The 22,729-nt window shown below is 45.7% G+C and overlaps 1 protein-coding gene across 1 annotated transcript; it reads left to right on the top strand.

The window, feature by feature from the left end:
* Positions 1-1,117: 1,117 nt before the first annotated feature.
* On the top strand, positions 1,118-18,563 carry hid (head involution defective). The gene is made up of 4 exons (XM_001353939.4): positions 1,118-2,063; positions 12,464-12,977; positions 13,387-13,741; positions 15,859-18,563. The coding sequence occupies exons 1-4, from the start codon at positions 1,796-1,798 to the stop codon at positions 15,937-15,939; spliced, it is 1,218 nt and encodes a 405-aa protein (XP_001353975.2). The 5' UTR covers positions 1,118-1,795; the 3' UTR covers positions 15,940-18,563.
* The last annotated feature ends 4,166 nt before the right edge of the window (positions 18,564-22,729 follow it).

Below are 22,729 nucleotides of genomic sequence, written 5' to 3'. Positions count from 1 at the left end.
TTTGGATAGAAATTACATAATTAATGGATAATGGATAATTCTTCTTTTCAGTTGGTTTTCCTTAACCCCAGATGCTCGTTCGTCGTCGAATCGATGATCTTTCAGGGTAAAGGGGGTTCTACGATCCTTAAAAAATAAACAATAAAACAAATAATAAAAAATAATAATTGTTTCTGTGTCAAAAATCTCAAAAAACAGTCAAATTTCTATCGTATTTCGACTAATCACCAAATATATGTTCCATTTTTCAAATAAAACCCAAAAATATCAATTTTCTTTAAATTTTTTTTGTTTTATTTCGTAATTCCTTTGATTTTCTTAATCTTAAAATTTTCGCGCGCAAATTTTATTGTAGAGAGTCTGCAAGACAGAGAGAGGGAGAGAGAGAGTTAGTGGGGTGGTGCGGGGAGGGGACAGGGATGGGGAGACAAGCATAAGCCTGTTTACAGTGGGCCTGAGAGCAAAACTGGTTTTAAAGTCAATTTTTTTTTTTAAATATGATGAAATTGATCCAAAAGTAACATAAATTAAAAATTTAATAAAAAACCAATCAAATCAAGTTATGGAAAGTCCTGTGCTACTCTTTGAGGCATGCTACTTATTCTTGTGGGCAGTTTTCCTACATTTCAGCACGTTTTCCTCCATTTTTCATATCACTTGTATACTCCTATTTCTACTACTTTTTTTTTAGGCTCTTAAAAACGCTCTGCTCTGCCGCACTAGAAGAATAAAAAAGAGAGCCGGACAGAGCCGCAAGAGCAGAGCGCTGCACAATCGTACTTTTTGTTTTGCTTTAACGTTCGCTGGGCAGCGCTGCTTCCAGTGCTGTTACTGCGCTGCCGCCTGTTACCTGCTCAACAAGATCTTTGTGCACTCTCTCATGCATACAGACGCACACAGGCAAACACATGCTCGCACAAGAACCGCCTGCCTGCCCTGCCCACTCACTCTCATTTGGAAGAGATTTTTTATACTCTTTGCGCGCCCCCTCCAGCTACCTGCTTGCATATGCATGTGCAAGAGCCAGAGCAAGAGAGGGAGCGAGAGCGAGAGAACACAGCAACAGCAACAGCAGCAGTAGCAGCAGCAGCAGCAGAGTGCACTGGCTGCCTGCGCCTACTCTGCGCTGCTCTGGCGGACTGCTCTGTCGCCTCGCTGCCGCCTAGCCGCTGAGCCGACTGTGCCGACTGTAGTTTGAGGCGCCTGCCGCCGCCACAAACAGTTTTTAGCCGCGGAGCCAGTAAGACGTGTTCACTCCCCAGCCCGAAGACAGTTTCCAGATCTCTGGAAGCGTTCTCTCTTGAGTCTGCGACACACGAACACACACACGTTTTAAGTACTTCGACGAAATAAAACAAACCCCCATCCCGATATTTTTTGTGTTTTTAAATAAGTTCTCGAAAAAGTTCTTTATGAAAAATGCAAAAGAATTGAAAAAACAAAATCAAACAAAAGAAAAGAAAAACAAAACAAAACAAAACTAATGCAAATACATAACCAACTCTGAGTGAAATCCAAAAAGAAAACTGCACAAAAAATGCAAAAGTTTCTAATTTTCAAAATCTTGCACAAGAAATACAAAATAAATTGAGTGAAAAACGCAAAAAGGAAACAACGACGAAAAGAATAACAACCAAAACGAACGAAGAACAATAACAAAGAGCCAGGCTAAAAAAGGAACAGCACAAGAAAGAAGGAAGAAGGAAGAGGAAAGCGGAAAGCCAGAGCCAGAGCCAGGCAACAGCAGAAAGCGCAGGACACCCATCCCCCACCCCTCAAAATACAGACGCGCACAATGGCCGTGCCCTTTTATCTGCCCGAGGGCGGAGCCGATGACATCGCCTCGTCGGGCGCCTCGGGCTCCTCTTCGGGCGCATCCTCGTCGGGTGCCTCCACCTCGTCGGCAGGCTCCTCGGACGGCGCCAGCAGCATTGCCTCCCAGTCCCCCAACACCACCACATCGGCCACGCAGACGCCGATGCAGTCCCCACTGCCCACGGAGCAGGTGCTCTACGCCCTCTGCCAGTGGGTGCGCCACTATCACAGCCAAACCCAACAGAACGGTAAGTCCAAAAAGATCTTACACTCGAAAGTAGCTCTCCCCAACGACAGAGCCACCCTTAAGCGGGTTCTGAAGGTTCCATTGGAATCCAGTCGGACCTTTCCCTCAGAATCTTTTTTCCGGGCTACTTTCCGGTCCTTACACATCGAAATGGGTCAGCAATTAGCCAAGTTTTGTATTTCTTGTCGACTGCTTTTCAGTCTTCCTCTTGGCCAAGTTTCACTTTTCAAGGCTGGGCTGTTGACTGACTCATCCCGGTTTTGGTTGGTTTTTTTTTTGGGTATGGTCAGGACAGAGTTTTGTCCGAGGGAGGAACATGAAATTTGCATTAAATTACATTCGCTTGCACACGAAAAGAGGCCGCAAGCGAATATTGTAATTGTAATTCAATAAAAATTAATCGAACAAGTGTCCAAAGAGGGGGAAAATTGAGAGGTTATTGAAAGGTTTCCGCTTGGGGGAGCCCACTAAATGGGAAGACACAGAAATGCCTGGCCCAGATTGGATTTCATTGGATCTATCATTGGATCTTCGTTGGTTCTTGAACCACAAATGTGGCACAACAGGAAGGGAATCCCTCTGTTGAGGGGATATTTACGTGCACTGATTGCCCATTCTATAATTTGGATTTCCATGCAATAAAATACTCGTAAAAAAGCCCATAAGGAGCCGTGGTGGAGAGACGGGTGAATGGGGGGCTGCCTGACATGCAACAAAAAGTTGGGCGTGTGCTGCCAAAAGAGAGCAAAAAAAAAAACAAAAACACAAAGAGCCAACAGCTCTAAGCCACGTTTAATTGGCACGCGCCAAAAGCCCGAGTCGAATGTCTTATTCGAGTATCTGAATATATGTATATCGGGCAAGCAGATATGTATCTCAATCTCTTAACCCGGCCCCAGTATCTGTTACAGCCAGCCAGAGTCGTAACCCAAATTATTAAACGCCATTTGACCTTAGGCAACTAGTTTGCCAGCGCAAAGGGGGCAGGAGGCGGAGGCGTGCCAGTGGTGGGGTGTGGGCCATTTGCAAAGTGTTTGGCTTAACGGTGGTTTAAGTAGCTTTTGTGTAGCCCGCGACTCGCCCGCGTCTCGCCCGCGTCTCGCCCGCGACTTGCCCGCGACTTGCCCGCGACTCGCCCGCGTTGAGTGCGGTCAGTTTTTGTTCATGTTTGCTTTGCGGTTTTTCTTGCTGTTTTGTTTTTCCGCCCGTTTCCCCTTGGTTTTTTCTTGATGTGTTTTTGTTTTTTTTTTTTATTCTCTCTGTTCGCCTTTTGCATAATAGATTTTTGTCGCTGTGGCAGCTGTGGTCGCCATACCTCCACCTATATCTGTGGCTGGACAATACATTATTCTGCATCTGTCAGCAACAGTTGGTCAAGCTCCAGAAGAGGGCTCCCTGCCTTGGCGTTTTCGTCGTGAGTCACTCGCGGAGGGAAGAGGGAAGACCTGTAAACCCTTCCGTTGCTAATTTTGATTCTAATTGACTTTCTTTCTTGAACAAAAGACCTTTTAGCGCGCACTCAAACACCAGCTAAGCAATCCCCCACGTAGGAGACTGCGGTTACATTAACCCCAGCTTTAAAGCCGCGTAGGGGCTGCTGTTTCTGCGCCCCTATTGGGGCGAGAGGTGGCCATCCACTCAAGTGGATAATTTATCTAATAGTGACACATCCCCGAACTAGTGAACAATCCTTTAAGCACTCGAAACAAAACCCAAGCTAAACTCCCGTTAACCCTTTTTTTTCTATCATAGCATAATAGGGCATAGGGAAGGGGGGGGTGGGGCAAAAGCCTCTACTCTTCTGGCCCTAAGATGCGCTTAGTCATCATCATCATCATCGTCGTCGTCGTTGTCGTCGTCGTCGTAGGCCGCTAGGAACCCACCCTAAAAGACCTAAAAATACCCGAGCAAACAACCCCGAAACCGTAACTCCACTCCTAAATACCAAAAGAGCTTCTCTCCCAACAGCAGAAACCCATAAAGAGGTGGTCGTGGTGGGGTGGTGTGGCCCTTTGTTCGGGCGAGGCTTAAGCGGCGCTCAGCCACTGCCATGGGGAGGAGGCCCAACAAAAGGTGCAATGACAGCAGCATCCTGCTGCCCGCATCCTAACCTCAATTCACGGCCTCTCGCTTTTGGCCTCGCAATTCGCATCATTCGCTGGCTCCGCTTTGGCTGGCTGGTTCGCTGTTGCCAACAGCTGTTGCTGCTAGGCGTTGTTTTCGCTGCCGGCGTCGCAGCCGCACTTGACATTTTCAACCATTTTGTTTTGCTCGGCAACTTCGTGGCCGAAGTTGGAGGCGCCAACGGTAACGGTAACGGCAACGGCAACGGTAATGGCGGCAAATATGGCGACCCGTAGGCTCCGCTTCCTGCCTGGCAACACGCGACAGCTGACTGCCGTCTCCTAACGGGATTGTGCGCACACACACAGAGAGAGAGAGAGAGAGAGAGAGAGAGCGAAAGAAGAGAGTGTGGGCCTCCGATTAACCGCAAGTTTTTACACTCATTTTTTGTACAGCCTAACCCAAGAGGAGGAGGCGGCGGAGGTGGCGGATGAGGAGCATTTTGCATCTCGATTTGTATGGCCTGTTGCCAGGCTGATATATACCACATATATATTTGTATCTGTATCTCTGTAGCTGCATCGCTGTATCTGTATCTGTTTCTGTTTCTGCTTCTGTTTCGCTTCTCTCTCTTTCAGCTTTTAGCGATTTTTTTGTGGCTTTACATTGACCGTGAATTCTGTTCTTCTTCTCTGTTGTTTTCCTTCCTTCCTTCTCTCTGTTATGCAAATTGTTTTTATTGTATGGTCTTCTCTTTTGGCTTGGCTTGGCTTGGCTTTTTTCGTTGCAATTGTTTTTGATTTCATTTAAGTTTATTTGCCTTTTCTTCTGACTATTTTCTTTCGTCATGGGTTTAATGGCTTCATAAATTCCCCATAAACATTTTTGATGATCTGCTGAAAAGTGTGGCGTGGCCCTCCCCGCAGCAGCTGCGACACAAATCGAACTTCGAAGTTCTCTTGGCCAAATATTATTTGAGCATAAAATCTGAAAGTAGTTTGCCAGCAGCTGTGGCGGCAGGAAAGGATTTCGGATTTCGGTGGGGCTTTAAGATGCCATGTTGTGGGGTTTTTTCACTCAAAAATCCATGTGCCACAGAAGCTCCTTCCTCTGCACTTGAAGGCTGTGCTTGCAACTATTTCTTTTGAAACCCAGAAGGGCCCCCGTGTTGGCCCTTGTTTACTTTTCGCACCATTCAGCGCAATGAACTTTAGACATTTTTCAAGTTTAAATGCCCGCCAGGCACTTTGCCTAATAGGAAAGAAGAAAAATAGCAAAAAAAAAAAAACCTGACACTTTTCGAGTCAGTTGCAACACTAAGAAAAGGAGCCACTAAAGAGCAGCGACATGATATCGCCGCCTGCTGCTGTATCAAGCGTAGACACTGTCCTTCCGTCCGTCCGTCCGTCTGGGCCGTCGCCTAAGTTGGCTTTTGATTAAGTCTCCGCTGAGGCCGTGCTAAATTGTTTGCATTGAAGCGTTCGGGTTAAGTTGCGGGGCCTGTGGGGAGGGGAGGGGCTGTGTTAGTGGCTCTATGGTCTCGCCTTTGCTGCTGAAAACGTGCTCAAGTTTTTGTTATGAAATTGAGCCTAGACAACCCATCCATCCATCCAGCATCGCTGGCTGTCCTTGTCAACGCAGACTCCAAGCGACTCCTTTCACACACAGAACAGAGCCAGGCAAGCGTGCTGGCTGGGGACAAAAGAACTTGTGCTCAACGCTCAGGGCCAGAAGTGGAAAAGGATATGTATCAAAAGGCGGAAAACTAAGAACAGGATATGCTCTCACACACACAAGGAGCTGCTGCTGCCGTCTGCTACTTGTTATAATTGGCAAAGGTGGCAAATGCCCAGACAGGAGACAGAAGTTAACTTTAAAATCTGTACTCTGTTGAAGGCAACAAGCCCAAAGGAACATTCAAGCCAAGAAAGTGAGGGAAATGTTCTCTAAAGACTGAGAGAGACTTGTCGATATATGTCCCCCCCCCCCCCCCCCCCATGCGCCAGAGATAACCCTTTGGCCACGCCACCTATGAGTGGTCGCCGCGAATGACGCAGCAAAGACACCGAGTCTGGCCCGTTCCATTCATTTATTAATAACTTTTTGTTTACTGTTGTTTTTTTTTCTTGCTGCTGCTTTTAAAACGTGCAGTTTGTCGGTTTTTTTTTAAATTATTTTAATTGCGTTTCATCTGATCGAATGCTGGCCGTACAATTTTATTTTATTTTATTGTTTAATTGTGATTTTTCGCATTTACGCCGTTAATTGCGGCTTGGCGGGAGGAGCACCCAAGAGGTTAGTTTTAATCAACTGTTAAATGCTTTTTGCTCGTTTGAAAGAAATAAATGTTTGGCATAAATGGTAATGGAAATGGGGAAAAAAGGTTAAGATTTATGACGCAAGTTATGTTTTCCAATGCAATCAACGCGAACTAGAAGTCCAGGGATATCCATTTTCGAAATACAATAAACAAACGTTTTAGCACTCGAATTTAAAGATTTTTATGTAAATTAAAAACTATTATTTTGAGTAATTTTTAGTTGATTTTTTGTGGTATTTTTCGTGGAAAATTCAAATCAATTCAATTGAATTATTGCCTTTTAATTTTCTTATTTATTATTATTTTAGAAGTATTTTTTTGTGGGTTAAATACCTGCCCGACCCCATATGCCTGGGCATCTTGTAGTATTTTCTGTGTTTGTATTTCAGTATTTTTTTAGGACTTTTCTCTAAACCAATTTTTATGTGTATTGCATGGGGCTTTAAAGCTGATGCAGCCGGTTATATTTTAGTGCCTCATCTCTCGCTCTCTGCCTGCCATATATCCCCGAATCGAATGTCCTGCAGCGCGAACACATGCTCCTTGGCTGTGGCTGTGGATGCCAGCCAATCCTCCATCAAAATATGCAAACAAACTGCTGGGAGTCTTCGTGTTTCGCTCAGTTTCCTGTCAATCGATGTGCATCGTCGTATGCGTCGTATTCTGGATTTTCTTTTGGCTTTTTATAGCCTTTTAAGCTGTTTTCCCCTTTGTTGTGTCGAGGAGAGATCTGGGAGGAAATTGAAAAATTGCATTTGTCTGTCGTTGATAAAATATTGAGCAGCCAGCTCCCACTCCCCCACCCACTCCCCCACCCACTGCCACCCCCATTCCATCTGCTGTGCTCGTGATAAGCGTTTGAGCCATTTCCCATGAAAAATGCTGGCTAAAGAAAAGCTCCTTGGGAAAATGGCTGAGAGAATTCCCATTCGGTTGCCTTTCCTCATTCCTTATGGCAGCGAACGGCATATCATTCCTAAAATATTTCATTAAATTATGCGCTAGATTCGCGCTTTATTCGTTCTTTAATCGCTGGCGTGGCAGCACTCGGGGCACACGCATCTCATGCACTGACCTTGCAACAACTGCGAACCGCGATCAGCGGCTGCTGAAAGAGCATTTAAAAAATACTTTTTATCGCGCTTTTGTGTTTATTTTTATAGACTTGAATGAGAACTGCCGCCGTCTTGTGATTTAATTTGCTTTGGCCTTTCGAGAAGAGGCAACGCAGGCAGACCGAGGGCCACAGCCGCATGACGCGGTTAGGATATAGAAATTCCAGGAATGCATTGAATTTCTTATGAAATAACGATTTGATCATCTTTCGTAACAAAAGAACTTTCTCTTTGTTACGCAAGCAATGCCAGAACTTTCTCCTGCGGTGTAGAAGGAAGCATGATTCACCGGAGGCATTCCCAAAAGATGTTTTGGCCCAGAACTTCCGCATTCCACACAACTGGCTAACCAAAACAGCAGGGGACATGGCATTCGAATCGAATCGAATCGAATCGTTAGATCTATCGATCGACACCTGATTGACATTCAACCAAAAACAGAAAAAAACTTGATCGAATTGTCGGAGCCAAAAATGGAATGCTTTTTGTTAGAGAACTTACTGATTGGGAGCTAAAAGCCATATCTTAATGCAACACGAGTATTTCCCGAAAAACCGTACAAAGTATCCGCAAGATTGCCCGCTAATTAGTCACCTGTTTGTACCGTTCAACGGAGTCTGGGGGGGGGGAGGGGGGGGGCTGTTGCCTAATTAAAACGAGGCTACACACAGATCTACAGGAGAGCGACTCTCCGACATCCGATCCGCGCTGAAATCTGACCAAATTGGTAATCTCTCGTCGCATCGTGACACTCGCGACAAATCGCCTTAAATGTCATTTTTCTGTGGCAATGTTATGTCCCCCCCCCCTCCCTCTCTCCCTCCCTCCTTGTGTGTTGTGTGGTGTTTCCTTCCTCGTCTTGTGTGGGCGTTTCGGCGTGTGTGTGCTAACTGTTGTTTTTTTTTTGTTTTTTGGAGGCATTCAGGTCTCTCCTTCATGGATCTCATGTTGTAATCTTGAGACGGACACTCCACGAAACACAAACATTCCTTTGTTCTGTCATCTTGAGGTTGTTTCGGTTTCGGTTCGGTTCGGTTTGGTTTGGTTCTTTCAAAAAACTTAAATATTCATCAATAAATGTCAATGTCAAGTGGCAGTCGGGCATGAGATTTCGTTGGAAGAGATTGCACTCTGCTGAAAGCCTTAACGGCTCGAGAATATTGAAATATGATTGAAGTGAGGATTGCACAGGTAATCCCTCATAAGGGGTCTCACAGAGATTTTGGGAACGTGAGATCGTAGATCAGATCCCCCTCTAACTTCCTTTACTTAAATCTACATTCCATCTTGTCTATGGCTTCCTTTAACGTTCCGCGGCAGTTGTCCATTTCCCATTTCCCATTCCGTTCCACTGACCAAAACTTGGCACAGATCGAAGCTCGTTTCGATTCCGATTCGGATTCGGATTCGGATTCTGATTCCGATTCGAGTGCGAAGTGCGACGCAGTATCTCGTATCGAGTGTGTACTCGAAACCTATTCATACTTTTGCAGCTTGTACGAGACTTGTATATTGTTTCCCCCTCCCCCCCCTTCCCCTCCCCTCCCAACCAGCCCCCACCGCAACACTGCTTAGCTTCAAGGTTATAATGAGCAACATATGCTGCGGGTCCGCTGCGGGTCCGTCGGTCTGCAATCAACTGCGAAAATGCACAGCTAAAAAATGCACTTCAACGACGATTTGTTTCAGCAGCAGCAGCCACAACTAAAGCGAAACATTTTTCACGTTTTTCCGCTGCCTAGATTCTCCTCGGAGCTGGAGCTTGAGCTGGAGCTTGAGCTGGTCTTGAGCTTTGTTCGTTCTGCTTGCTGTGTTGCCTGATTGATGTTTGTCAGCTGTGGCTGCGGCTGCTGTCAGGCTGCCCAGCGGCCTTAGAAATTGTTGCAACAGACTAGCATAGAACTCCGAGCACAAGCAGCAGAAACAGAAATTAAAGTAAATTATACACATAATTGCAGTTTTTTGTGTCCAAGGCGTTGCACAGATGCTACACTCGGCAGACTCCCCTGGCTCCCCTGACTCCCCCCCTAACTCGTCATCGATCCAAGCCACACTCGTAATTCAATTAAACATTTTGCACATATTGTCGCCCATAAAAACAATAAACGAATGCAGAAAACACAATGCACTGGCAGCCCGACCAGTGGTCACGTTTCGCAAAAACCAAACCCCACAGCGCCCGCATAGAGCGGGGATCATAAAAATAGCTTGGGTGCCGTAAACGATGATTGCAGAAATGATCAGAACGGGCAATAGCAATGGGAACCCCCTCCCCACCCCCACTGGAGGTGCGGTGCTGCGGCTCGAAAGGTGTCCGCGAAAGGGTGACTCGATGAGTGATTGGTGGAAAATCACCCAAAAAGCAACCCCATCTAAGAGCAAAATCAATGCCTTGGTCACAGTTTCATTGGAAGTCCATGGAGAGCCAGTAGGACTTCTTTTCAACTCAGAAATCTATTAAAAACGCGTCGCGCGTAATGCGGCAGAGCCCCTCGGTTGCGTTTTGCCTGGTGCAACGTCCAAAAGGAAAAAGGAAATATTCGAATACTCCTAAGGAAAACCCAATGATTACAGAGATCTTTCCATAGATCCGATAAAAGCCTTGTCTGTCAAATAAATTACATAAAATACACGTATTTTGCTGGCTGTTGTCGGTGATTAAATCACAGCCTGGAGAACAGCTAGCGAGGGATTAAGTCACAGTTTTGTAAGCCATTAGGCGGGGGTTTCTATCGGCGGGTGGGGGTTGGGCTGGGCGGCAAAAACCAGAGATTTATATGGTTAGAGGAGCACTTGATCAGCCATGGAATACGTACGGGTATATCTCATATGCAAATTGGCAACAAAACGAAATGTGTGCCGTGCTGTGGTTTCTGGTGTGTGTTGGTAAATAATTTTCCACACAATTTGCAATTAGTAATAACATTTTTATCGGTCTCTCTCTCTGGGCCTGGGCTTGGGATTGGGCTTGGGCTTGGGCCTGACTGGGCTTTGACTCGTCGTCGTCGTCGTCGTGGCTGTTGTTCAGTTTCATCATAAAGGCACCACCAGCAGAATCATTGCACTGACGTGGAATGGTGTATGGTATCGCCATGGCATGGCATGGCTAGTTATATAAACTCTGGCCAGCAGCACTCGGTGCTCGGTGCTTGGTGCTCGGTGCTCGGTGCTCGTTGCTCGGTACTCGGTAGTAATGATGCCTGCCTTTGGCTTTGGCTATAGCTGGCAGATTTTCAAGGTTAAAAGCAACGATGGCGCACGTGAGCGCTGGCCCCAGGCCCCAGGCCTCAGCTGCTCGGCTGCCTGCCTGCCTGCCTGCCAGCAAACTAGTTTCAAATGGCATAAAGTATCTGTAAGATACACACACACACAGAGGCTGCCGCTGCTCCAAGGAGTGGCCTGGCCCGCAATTAACTACAGATTTTTGTTTCGCTCTTGCTGCAACTGCAACTGCAACAGTGAACAGCCGCAGTGAACAGCTGGTGGGCTCGTTTCGATTCGTTTCGAGTTCAAGGCTATTGGGTCAAATTGCAAATTAGTCGCCCGCAGGTTGACGTTGAATGACATTATTCTCTGGGTATCTGCATCTTGAGCGCGTTTTAAGTGGACAGGCGACCAGCGACCAGTGACCAGCGACCACAGTGGATGTGGATGTGGATGGATACGAGTATCTTGTAGATGCCATTCGAATAGGGCTTACAATTATCGATTCCGCTGCTCGGGTTTCTAGCCTGGGGGCCGTCTCGGGTGATTTGTATAAACTTTGCATTACAATCAATCATTTGTCGCCTGGGCAATAGCTTTTTAAGTAAATAAACATTAAGAAGTCATAACCGTAGTCGACTCGTATAGGAAAATGGAGAGCCATCTAATGCCCGGGCTGAACGGTGGAGCGGACCGCAGGGGAGGGGCTGGAGGGGGGCACACAATTTATGCGCATATCAAGTGGCAGTGTGGCAGGGGCAGCGGCAGGGACAGCGGCGTACTTACCTATCAACGCTTTTGTTGCCGATTTGCATGAAATTGCAAAAAAAAAATACCCCAAGAGCGAGAGAGAGATAGAGATAGAGAAACTGAGAGTCGGGCAGAAGATACATGAATGCAATGCTTGCATGCATAAATGATGCTAAGCTGCGAAGATACAGATACTTTTCAAGCACATTTGATGCGATGTGTTTGCCAAAGATACTTAGATACTTGGATACTTGTAAATAGCCAATGAGATACTTGCCTCAGGGTTACTTTTCAGATAAAAGTCGAACCGTGGGCTAAGATACTCCATCTTGAAGGCATAGCTGTATCTTTAGGGAGTAATTGTATGCCTTAATCGTAAAGTATCTTTTATTTGTTAAAAGGAAGATACCTCCTGTCGAAAGTATCTCCCATTAATACATAATATTCCCTAATTGAGATACATGCCGCAATTATAACCAATCTATAGGGTTTAACTATCTTTAAGCTGCCTTTAACTGCCTTCGGGCACCCCTGGACCCTGGACGTATCTTAAATGCAGCATTTTGTGGTCTTCCGAGATACTTTTGCTGAATTTATTCGAGTTTTATGCGCACTGCAAGGCGGTGCAAGGCGGCGCAAGTGGGCTACCTGATCGTTTTATGGGCGGTTTTTACGATCAGCTAAAAAGAGAAGAGGACTTGCCATAATTATAGCTGGTTTTATTGCAGTCAGTCGGCTAAGTGGCAGTTGGGTAAACAATAAGACAGACAATGCCCCGACCTTAGACACTTCCCTACATTGTCACTGCAGTCGACTCAAGTCGACTCGACTCGGCCAATGCCGCCTTTGTCTGCCCATGCATGCATTGTGTTGCACGATGATGATGATGATGATGATGATGATCCGTATTGTAATGCCACTTTTTCCATTCTCTACCTCTGATTGCAGCCGCGCAGATCTTCCAGTACCCGCCGCCGCCGAGTCCCTCATGCAACTATACGGTCGGCGATGTTTTCTTCCCCCACGGCCCACCGCCAGTGCCGCCGCGGACACCGCGCACCAGCGTCAGCTTTGCCGCCGGCGAGGAGTACAACTTCTTCCGGCAGCAGACACAGCCGCCGTATCCGGCGCCGTCCACGCCGCAGCCAATGCCACCGCAGCCGCCGCAGTCGGCGCCACCGATGCACTACAGCCACAGCTTCCCGCAGCAGTCGCCGCACTTGCTGCAGCACCACCATCCCGCCTCCGTCTATGGCATGGGGCAGCACCAGCCGGGTCCCGGCTCCTACTACGCCACCTACACACCGCCCCCCACACCGAACACGGCCAATGCCGGCACCTCGACCTCATCGGCGGCCTTTGGGTGGCACAGCCATGGCCCCCAGCTGGCATCGACACCGCTGACGGCGCCAATGGGCTCCAAGATGCGGCTGCAGCGCAGCCAGTCGGATGCAGCCAGACGGTGAGTGGAAGTCCAAATTGTATTTGTGGGGCAGCAGCCCACCCCCCCTCCAAGAGGAGCGAGCATTTCCCCGTCTATGGGGGAGTAGGGTTTCCCCCCGAAAACCCAGTAGAATCTCCAGTAATCTCTATGGAAAGCGGCTTGCCACGCGAACAGCGAGGCTCCCCGATAGTAGTACAGATCCGATTCGCATTATCTCTATCGTACACCCCCAGTGCCCCCCTCCCCCTCCCCAACCCCCACACACAAACACACACACACATGAATATCAATTCCCATGACACAACGCAATGTTTTTAATTAATGAAAAGGCAAAGTTGTCGCTGATAATTGCCCATGACGTTCCCAACTACTAAATATTTATGTCTCTCTCTCTCTCCCTCTCTCTCTATCTATCTCTCCCACACAGCAAGCGATTGACCTCGACGGGCGAGGATGAGCGCGAGTATCAGAGCGATCATGAGACCAGCTGGGATGATGAGTACGATGATCGTTATGACAATTTTACGGCCGGACGGGAGCGTCTGCAGGAGTTCAACGGACGGATACCACCACGGAAGAAGAAGAACAGTCACAGCAGCAGCAGCAGCCACAGCCACAGCCACAGCAACAACAATCCAATCAGCCAAAATAATTTCCAACTCCATTCATCGAATGCCGAATGCAGCAGCAGCGCCAGCGGCAGTGCCAGCCACGGCAGCAACAGTCAGAGAGAGCGAGAGCGGGAGCGGGAGCGGGAGCAGCGAGCGGAGGCCGAGAAGAAGGTAAGCAACGGCACCCACACCCCCCACTAGATCTGTAGCCCCCTTGATCCCTCTATACCCTGCTAATTGGAGTTGTTAGAACTCTTGTTTCCCTTAAATATACCGCTGGGCAGGCGTTCGGGGAGTTCATTAACTTGAAGGCCCAACATCTGTTGGCTGCCGCCCCCCCTTGCCCCTACCTACAGCGTGCGCTGGGCTGCGTGGCACGTGGCAAACATTTTTCAAAGGCTCAACTAGTTGAAAATGCTGCAAAAATGCTAAAAATACAACCTGAAGGAATGACAAATTGCCGCCGGAGCTGCAAAGTGCATGTCGGTGCCTGCCTGCCTGCCTGCCTTCCAGCCTGCGAATGTATAACGCATACATATGAACATACATACATATAACACTTTTTTTGCACATGCTAAAAGTGTGATAAAAATTAATTGCGCAGTTCCTGGCCCAGGGGCCCCGTCGGAGAGTCTTGTCTTTCTGTCGCTCTGTCTCTCTTTTCGCTGCTCGGGCGCTGCTCGTCTCTCGCATTATGTTAATCGCAGCAGGCGCCTTACGCTCCGCTCTGCCCGCTCTCCCTCTCGTTCTTCCTCGTTTCTAGACTCTCTGTCCATATCTGGCTCTCGATTAATGTCGTGTAAGTCGGGCCTTTGTGTCAGCTGCGGCTGCCTCTGCCTCTGCCTGTGCCGCTGCCGCTGCGCTGCTTCTACTATGTGTCGTATGCCCTCATTGAGCCTCACTTTTTACGCCATTTTCTTAGTTTTTAGTTTCTGCGCTTTTCGCCTGCGCAATTAAAAGAAAAGAAATGTAAACTTGAAGAAATTCAATCGCAATCATGCAATCGCATGACACACACACTGACTCAGACCCGATACCATTCGCAGTCCACTTGAACCAACCCATCAAGTGGCTGTAGGAGACCCTCTGGATCGACTCTCAACTTCTCTGGATATGCCATAGTCGGGGAGATCATATTTCGAATTCTCATTTGTTTCTGTTCGCCTTCGTCGCTCTGGGCCGGGCCGCTTATCGCCTTCTGTCGCCAGCCTTGTGGGGGCACACACCCTTGGGGGAAGCTGCAGTCTGGAAGCTGTGGAAGCTCCTATGTTGTGACCTTATCCGAGCACTCTTTCAGCTGCTAAACGAGAGCGTGTGAAATTCCACAATCTACAAAGTATTATTCATGCTAATATACATATGTATGTATATGTATGTGCCACAGACATGGATCCTCGATTGTGATTTGAGGCATGAAATGGCGTGTATTTTTCCAATGCTTGATAAAATGTGTGGGAGTCAATCAGAAGGACGGAATGTTTTAAGAATGGAAAGGAATTGTATGATTTCTTGAAGGCGCAGTACTGAAATCCCATCCGAATCGAGATACCACCCAATCCCAACCCAAGCTGAATTGAATCGAAATTCGAACACATGTTCGATGGCCCTTTCGTGCCATTAACCGCAAAGACAATGCCACAAATGTCCCATCCGAACCGAATAGGGCCAAAAATTCGGGTCTAAAATAAGCGAAAAACTGAATTTGCATAATAAATTTGAGGTCAGTTTCAGTTGTGTTGGTGGTTGCCTTTGCCACCAACCATCCACCACTTGCCACCACAAACAGCCATGGCCATGCCATGCCATGCCATGCCATCCACACGTGCCACACTGCGACCATTCAAGCGTGGAATGTTGGACAAATAAATGGTGTAAATTATATAACCATTGATGCGGGTGCGGTGCTGTTGCTGTTGCTTCTGCTGGCGGGGAGGGCGAGTCAAGTGTTCTGTATAGAAAAATAATTACACCATTGACCACCAGACAAAAATTGACCGCCCATTCGGGTCACTTTTGCCAGTCAATAGTTTCGCTTGATTTACTGTTTGAGAGTTCCACAGAGACAGAGACAGAGAGAGAGAGAGAGAGGGTGGATATGGACAGGGCAGGGTCACGTGTGTGGTTTTCTATATTTTTATGCCACACAAGGGAGCTGTAGGTTAGAGCGATTTTCTTTCGTTTTTTCCCCCATTTGTGGGGTCACTTTATTGATTTAAATACACCCACCTTACACACACATCAACCATTTCTAATCTCTTGCATTTTTTCAAATTTTGTGGTTCTTTCAGAAACCGCAGGTCTTCACCTGGCCGACCGTTGTGACCGTGTTCGTGCTGGCCATGGGATGCGGCTTCTTTGCGGCGCGATGAAACCGATGAAACTGGATATGTGTAACCGAATGATCTATAGTGAAATCAGCTAGCATATAGGATATATACACGATCTATACGTAGATATAGCGAAACCGTAAAATAAGTGCAACGAATTTATTGAAAGCAGAAAGTCATTAATTCGTAAACCGATTGTTAAATATACATATACCGATACCGATACAGATACCGATACGATTAAGAGGGTTGACGGGACACAAGAACAATATATTCTATCTGTCTAGGGTAACTTTTGCATTTGTACTGTACGAGTATCTCCAGAAACAGCAACAGCAACAGCAACACAAATTTCCTCAAAAACTGCTCAAAGTAAACGAAAACTCTCAGACTGGCCAAGTGACTCAGAATCAAAGCCTATTTTTTATTGCGGATACGAACATGTATTTTTGTACAACTTTTTGAACACTTAAATATACACAGACACACACAGAAATTCAACAAGTACAAAGACCAATACAAAGACAAACGAAACAACAAAAGAACAAAAGGAAAACTGCCAATTCTTGAGATATAGTACTCTTCGCGACGATTTTCGTTTTTGCATTTAATCATCTGATATTCCACCTGCATTTTCTTCCACCCACAACCACAACCCCAAAACAATTTCAATGTCTTCGATTTTGTGATTTCGAATCGCAAGCAAAATAAAAAAAAAATATATACATATATATATTTTTTTTTGATTATTTGTTTAACTAGTAGAAATTTTTAAGCATAAGCCCCACACAGCAGAAAAATCACACGCCTAGCTTTAATTGTTAAAAAAAAACAAACGCAGAGAAAAAAAATCATAAAAAAAAAACGTCTAACTTAGTTTTTTTTATTTGTATATAGTTTTTATGCCATTTTTGTGATGTTTTGTGTCTACGGTTTATGTCATGTTATTTTAGTTAAATTTCGTATGATTAGTATTTTTTTTTTGTAATATTTTTTTTGTCATTGTTCATCATTGTCTTCAAATTGGTCTCACAATTTAGTTGTTTAAGTCCCAGGACCCGGGAAACGTCCAGCCGGGAAATTGTCAGCCCCTGAAAGAGGCCGCCCTCTCTCCGAAAATCTTTTTTGGAACACGCACACAAATGATCTCTCCCAAATGGATATTAATGCAAGTTGATCTCCAACGATAGCCAAAGTCAAAGGAAAAAGTAATTCAAACGAAGGAGAAGGGGAAAGCCAATTTTCAGAGGGGCAAGTTCCGGTTTTGCTGGCGTTTCCTGGCCGTTTCAATGCTAATCGAATACACAACGTGAACATGAAAGCGAAAATAGTGAAAAACAAAAAATCAAAAGAAAGGTAAAAACAATTCCCAAAAATCGCATTGATCTCATGGATTTATACAATACACACAGTTTTTTTTTTACAATGAGAAAAAAATACAATAAAAAATAAGAGAAGAAAATGAAAAGTGAAACAGAAACAGAAACAAAAAGGGAAAGAGAAACGGAAAACGGAAAACGGAAAACAAGAGTTAAGTATAAGAAAAGTCTAGGCTTAAGTTCGCCAAGCGTTTTAGTTCTAAATTCAACAGAGTTTAAGGTAGATTTAGTGAGTTTTTCACGCGTTTATTTTGTACATACATATACCTAAAGCAATATTATTCTGTGTAGCCATAAGCGATAGCCCAGACCCCCAGATACATGTATACCCAGATCCCAGACTCCATATCCTTATCCACTGCCAACCGCAGCCCCAGATATACATACATACAATTTCAAGCAAAATAGAACACTACACTTCTCAACTTATGAACTAATCATGACACACACACACGCACACACACACAAACACCACTTCCAAAAACCCAATGAAAAATTAATTTTGTAAATTTGTTGCATCAAATGAACCGGAAACGGCGGGAGCCTGTCTTCCCCTCTGGTTCATTGCCAATTAGTTTTCACAATGATCTCGGTAAAGTTTTGTGGCCTCGCAGGGCCCAGAAGTCAAAATGGAAACATTGATTTCTGGCCTGCCATGAATACTGGAACAAAAAGTTAAAGGAAAGCAGAAGCAGAAGCAGTAGCAGAAGCAGAATCAGAAGCAAAAGCAAACTATATTTTTGACCCGATGCGACTTGATCCGTTTGTTAAATTTAAGTATCTTTACTCGACCCTGTACATAGCGCGCAGTTCGAATCATAGAATCAAATGCCATTTTTGTATAGAATTTTGTTTGGTGCCAAAACAGTGACAGATAATTGTCTGCGACACACACACACACACACACACACACACACACGCATACACATTATACATAATAGAATTTATTTATCCTAAGCTCGATCCTAAGTTCAACAATTCAGCAATTTGTCAATTCAATTCAACTTAGGAAATAATCCTCTTTTTTTTTGTTGTTTTTCGTGTTCGGAAGAAGCGCAAGACTTCGTTTAATTGTACATTTTATATATTATGCTGTAATATTTTAATATGCATAAATAATATCATTATTGATCTCATGAATATGTTCATAAGACAAAATAAGCAGCAACAATTATCTGTATAAATACATTCGAGTGCATACATGTGTGTGCTTATGTGTAAATGAAATACAAGTGCATAAATATATCATGTAAGATTTACAGAACCAACAAAATTCAAGCAAAAACTAAAAAAAAAAAATTATTTGAAAAAGAAAGAAATAAATAAAAAAAATAAAATTAAATTGGTCTCAATTTAAATGCGGCAAAGGTATATGGGGCTGGGTTCGCCCAACAACGATGGCCTACTTTCAGGCGGATCCGAGATCAGTTCATGCAAAATTATTTTTGTGCATCTTTTGGGCTTGGATACTCTTCAAAATGATGGTATACTTTCAGGCAAATCGGGCTGCACACCTTAGTCTGGGGAAATATCCTTCAACCCTGATAAGGACTCCATCAAATGGAGATATAGCTTGCAGAAAAAAACCAGTATTTTCATGATGTGCAAATCCAACATTTCGGAAGGCTATATCTCAGCTAAATAGGGCCAGATCGGCGAAGGACCTAGTCTCCCAGGATCGTGGGGATCCAGCCTGTCGATTGGCACCAAAATCTCGACCACGAAAATGAGGCCGATTTTTGGCAAATTGGATGATGTAACCATCATGATTTTTTTCGAAAATCGTGATGGAATGGATATCCTTTTTTCTGGTGCCAATCGGTTGGCAGGACTCTCCCGGTCACGAAATGACATGCCACGCCTCGATCGGCTGCCGTTTAGCAGAGATATAGCTTGCAGAAAAAACCAGTATTTTCACGATGTGCAAATCCAACATTTCGGAAGGCTATAGCTCAGCTAAACGGGGCCAGAGCGGCGAAGGACCTAGTCTCCCAGGATCGTGGGGATCCAGCCTGTCGATTGGCACCAAAATCTCGACCACGAAAATGAGGCCGATTTTTGGCAAATTGGATGATGTAACCATCATGATTTTTTGCGAAAATCGTGATGGAATGGATATCCTTTTTTCTGGTGCCAATCGGTTGGCAGGACTCTCCCGGTCACGAAATGACATGCCACGCCTCGATCGGTTGCCGTTTAGCAGAGATATAGCTTACAGAAGAAAACCAGTATTTGCATGGTGTGCAAATCGAAATCTTTGGAAGGCTATATCTCAACTAAACGGGGCCAGAGCAGCGAAGGACCTAGTCTCCCAGGATCGTGGGGATCCAGCCTGTCGATTGGCACCAAAATCTCGACCACGAAAATGAGGCCGATTTTTGGCAAATTGGATGATGTAACCATCATGATTTTTTGCGAAAATCGTGATGGAATGGATATCCTTTTTTCTGGTGCCAATCGGTTGGCAGGACTCTCCCGGTCACGAAATGACATGCCACGCCTCGATCGGCTGCCGTTTAGCAGAGATATAGCTTGCAGAAAAAAACCAGTATTTGAAGGATGTGCAAATCCAAATCTTCGGAAGGCTATATCTCAGCTAAATAGGGCCAGATCGGCAAAGGACTAACTGTCCAAGGATCGGGAGGATCCTGCCTGTCGATCGGCATCAAAATCTGGACTACGAAAATGGGGCTGATTTTCGGCAAATTGGATGATGTAACCATCATGATTTTTTGCGAAAATCGTGATGGAATGGATATCCTTTTTTCTGGTGCCAATCGGTTGGCAGGACTCTCCCGGTCACGAAATGACATGCCACGCCTCGATCGGCTGCCGTTTAGCAGAGATATAGCTTGCAGAAAAAAACCAGTATTTTCACGATGTGCAAATCCAAATCTTCGGAAGGCTATATCTCAGCTAAATAGGGCCAGATCGGCAAAGGACTAACTGTCCAAGGATCGCGAGGATCCTGCCTGTCGATCGGCATCAAAATCTGGACTACGAAAATGGGGCTGATTTTTGGCAAATTGGATGATGTAACCATCATGATTTTTTGCGAAAATCGTGATGGAATGGATATCCTTTTTTCTGGTACCAATCGGTTGGCAGGACTCTCCCGGTCACGAAATGACATGCCACGCCTCGATCGGCTGCCGTTTAGCAGAGATATAGCTTGCAGAAAAAAACCAGTATTTTCACGATGTGCAAATCCAAATCTTCGGAAGGCTATATCTCAGCTAAATAGGGCCAGATCGGCAAAGGACTAACTGTCCAAGGATCGCGAGGATCCTGCCTGTCGATCGGCATCAAAATCTGGACTACGAAAATGGGGCTGATTTTTGGCAAATTGGATGATGTAACCATCATGATTTTTTGCGAAAATCGTGATGGAATGGATATCCTTTTTTCTGGTACCAATCGGTTGGCAGGACTCTCCCGGTCACGAAATGACATGCCACGCCTCGATCGGCTGCCGTTTAGCAGAGATATAGCTTGCAGAAAAAAACCAGTATTTTCATGATGTGCAAATCCAACATTTCGGAAGGCTATAGCTCAGCTAAACGGGGCCAGATCGGCGAAGGACCTAGTCTCCCAGGATCGTGGGGATCCAGCCTGTCGATTGGCACCAAAATCTCGACCACGAAAATGAGGCCGATTTTTGGCAAATTGGATGATGTAACCATCATGATTTTTTGCGAAAATCGTGATGGAATGGATATCCTTTTTTCTGGTGCCAATCGGTTGGCAGGACTCTCCCGGTCACGAAATGACATGCCACGCCTCGATCGGCTGCCGTTTAGCAGAGATATAGCTTGCAGAAAAAAACCAGTATTTGAAGGATGTGCAAATCCAAATCTTCGGAAGGCTATATCTCAGCTAAATAGGGCCAGATCGGCAAAGGACTAACTGTCCAAGGATCGGGAGGATCCTGCCTGTCGATCGGCATCAAAATCTGGACTACGAAAATGGGGCTGATTTTCGGCAAATTGGATGATGTAACCATCATGATTTTTTGCGAAAATCGTGATGGAATGGATATCCTTTTTTCTGGTGCCAATCGGTTGGCAGGACTCTCCCGGTCACGAAATGACATGCCACGCCTCGATCGGCTGCCGTTTAGCAGAGATATAGCTTGCAGAAAAAAACCAGTATTTTCACGATGTGCAAATCCAAATCTTCGGAAGGCTATATCTCAGCTAAATAGGGCCAGATCGGCAAAGGACTAACTGTCCAAGGATCGCGAGGATCCTGCCTGTCGATCGGCATCAAAATCTGGACTACGAAAATGGGGCTGATTTTTGGCAAATTGGATGATGTAACCATCATGATTTTTTGCGAAAATCGTGATGGAATGGATATCCTTTTTTCTGGTACCAATCGGTTGGCAGGACTCTCCCGGTCACGAAATGACATGCCACGCCTCGATCGGCTGCCGTTTAGCAGAGATATAGCTTGCAGAAAAAAACCAGTATTTTCATGATGTGCAAATCCAACATTTCGGAAGGCTATAGCTCAGCTAAACGGGGCCAGATCGGCGAAGGACCTAGTCTCCCAGGATCGTGGGGATCCAGCCTGTCGATTGGCACCAAAATCTCGACCACGAAAATGAGGCCGATTTTTGGCAAATTGGATGATGTAACCATCATGATTTTTTGCGAAAATCGTGATGGAATGGATATCCTTTTTTCTGGTGCCAATCGGTTGGCAGGACTCTCCCGGTCACGAAATGACATGCCACGCCTCGATCGGTTGCCGTTTAGCAGAGATATAGCTTACAGAAGAAAACCAGTATTTGCATGGTGTGCAAATCGAAATCTTTGGAAGGCTATATCTCAACTAAACGGGGCCAGAGCGGCGAAGGACCTAGTCTCCCAGGATCGCGGGGATCCAGCCTGTCGATTGGCACCAAAATCTCGACCACGAAAATGAGGCCGATTTTTGGCAAATTGGATGATGTAACCATCATGATTTTTTGCGAAAATCGTGATGGAATGGATATCCTTTTTTCTGGTGCCAATCGGGTGGCAGGACTTTCCGCATCACGAAATGACATGCCACGCCTCGATCGGCTGCCGTTTAGCAGAGATATAGCTTGCAGAAAAAAACCAGTATTTTCATGATGTGCAAATCCAACATTTCGGAAGGCTATAGCTCAGCTAAACGGGGCCAGATCGGCGAAGGACCTAGTCTCCCAGGATCGTGGGGATCCAGCCTGTCGATTGGCACCAAAATCTCGACCACGAAAATGAGGCCGATTTTTGGCAAATTGGATGATGTAACCATCATGATTTTTTGCGAAAATCGTGATGGAATGGATATCCTTTTTTCTGGTGCCAATCGGTTGGCAAGACTCTCCCGGTCACGAAATGACATGCCACGACTCGATCGGCTGCCGTTTAGCAGAGATATAGCTTGCAGAAAAAAACCAGTATTTTCACGATGTGCAAATCCAA

This window comes from Drosophila pseudoobscura, chromosome X (genome assembly GCF_009870125.1).
Source record: "Drosophila pseudoobscura strain MV-25-SWS-2005 chromosome X, UCI_Dpse_MV25, whole genome shotgun sequence".
In the NCBI taxonomy this organism is placed as follows: Eukaryota; Metazoa; Arthropoda; class Insecta; order Diptera; family Drosophilidae; genus Drosophila; species Drosophila pseudoobscura.
The sequence above is the reverse complement of the archived record's forward strand: the minus strand, read 5'-3'. Positions and strand labels throughout refer to the sequence as shown.